The sequence below is a fragment of the Mandrillus leucophaeus genome, unplaced genomic scaffold, assembly GCF_000951045.1.
Source record: "Mandrillus leucophaeus isolate KB7577 unplaced genomic scaffold, Mleu.le_1.0 Scaffold590, whole genome shotgun sequence".
In the NCBI taxonomy this organism is placed as follows: domain Eukaryota; kingdom Metazoa; phylum Chordata; class Mammalia; order Primates; family Cercopithecidae; genus Mandrillus; species Mandrillus leucophaeus.
This window is the reverse complement of record NW_012106364.1, coordinates 477,517-479,267: the sequence shown is the minus strand read 5'-3', so window position 1 is coordinate 479,267 and position 1,751 is coordinate 477,517. Positions and strand designations below refer to the sequence as shown.

General features: G+C 44.3%; 1 protein-coding gene across 3 annotated transcripts in view; it reads left to right on the top strand.

Annotated features, from left to right (window-relative positions):
• The window catches only part of TAF15 (TAF15 RNA polymerase II, TATA box binding protein (TBP)-associated factor, 68kDa), a 38,984-nt gene that overhangs the window by 32,378 nt on the left and 4,855 nt on the right, over positions 1-1,751 (top strand). For all 3 annotated transcript variants that reach the window (XM_011999407.1, XM_011999406.1, XM_011999408.1), the window contains exon 12: positions 920-1,012. In XM_011999407.1, coding sequence (XP_011854797.1) covers positions 920-1,012 — 93 coding nt within the window. The remainder of the gene's footprint in view (positions 1-919; positions 1,013-1,751) is intronic.

Here is a 1,751-nt window from a genome sequence, read left to right as displayed (position 1 = left end):
GTGATCATGGCTCACTGCTGTAGCCTTGACTTCCCGGGCTTAGGTGATCTGCTTCAGCCTCCAAAGTAGCTAGGACTTACCGGTGCCACCACACCCAGTTAATTTTTTTGTATTTTTTGTAGAAACGGGGTTTCACAGTGTTGCCCAGCTGGTCCCAAACTCCTGAGCCCAAGCTTTCCTTGGCCTCCCAAAGTGCCGTGATTGCAAGCGTGAGTCATCATGCCCGATTTTTTTTTTTTTTTGAGAGAGAGTATCACTCTGTCTTCCAGGTTAGTATACAGTGGTACGATGATAGCTCACTGCAGCCTTGAATTCCCAGGCTCAAGTAATCCTCATGCCTCAGCCTTCTGAGTAGCTAGGACTATAGGCACATGCCACCATGCCTAGCTCATTAAAAAAAATTTTTTCAGAGAAAGGGTCTCGCTATGTTCCTCAGGCTTGTCTCAAACTCTTGGCCTCAAGCGAGGCTCCTATCTCAGCTTCCAAAAGTGCTGAGATTGCAGATACAAGCCACTGCACCTGGCCTTTTTCTCCACCCCTGACACTGTCTCCTTCCCCAGGCTGGTCTCGTGCTCCTGGACTCAGTTGATCTCCCACCTCAGCCTCCTGAGTAGCTGGAAGCTGGTACTGCAGACACACACCACTCCACCTTGTTTTTTTTTCTTTTTTTTTTTTTTTTTAAGCTTGGTAAGAAGTGACTATCTCCCAGTGACAGATGTGCTCTTTTCAGTAGATAATGACATTTTTACCACTGTTAGCGTGACTCTTTGGAATACCAGTGTATTCCAAAATTAAAATATTTCTGTGAGGACATGTCAGTTACTCCTCCGAAACCAAAAATTTCCAAGACTTCTATATTTTTGTTGATAGGTGAAGATATAGAGTAGCATTGCTTCAAAGCCGATTTCTTTTTTCTTAGGAAAAGAATTCCATGGCAACATCATTAAAGTGTCCTTTGCCACTAGAAGACCTGAATTCATGAGAGGAGGTGGAAGTGGAGGTGGGCGGCGAGGTAAGATCCTTGCTGTGCACAGTCCTGGATACTATCCAAGGGTTTAAATTTGAGTTCATATTCTGTTTCTATTTGTGTGAACTTGGTACTGCTTTTTCTCTCACTAGGTCTTTTTCCCTGTGTCTTAAAATGAGTTCGGGTACTGAATAGATTAGGTAAATGAGATATTGTAATAGCTAAGAAAGTAGTGGGAAATGGTTGTAGATATCCCTTTGGAAAGCTGTATCGTAGTTTGCTGTTCACTTGGAAATCAGGAGGCAATTTTTTTTGTTTTTTGTGTTTTTTTGAGATGGTGTCTTGCTCTGCTCAGGCTGGAGTGCAGTGGCGTGATCTTGGCTCACCATAACCTCCGCCTCCTGGGTTCAAGCAATTCTCCTGCCTCAGCCTCTCAAGTAGCTGGGACTATAGGCGTGCACCACCATGTCCAGCTAATTTTTGTATTTTTAGTAGAGACGAGGTTTCACTATGTTGGCCACGCTGGTCTCAAACTCCTGACCTCGTAATCCACCCACCTTGGCCTTCCAAAGTGCTGGGATTACAGGCGTGAGCCACCGTGCCTGGCCGACTAATCTGACCAGTTTTTAAGCTACCTGATACAGTTATTGCCAGCTTTTTAAAAAAATTTTTTTATTTTAATTTTTTTTTTTGAGATGGAATTTCGCTCTTGTTGCCCAGGCTGGAGTACAATGGCGCGTTCTCGGCTCACCACAACCTCTCTCTCCAGGTTCAAGTGATTGTC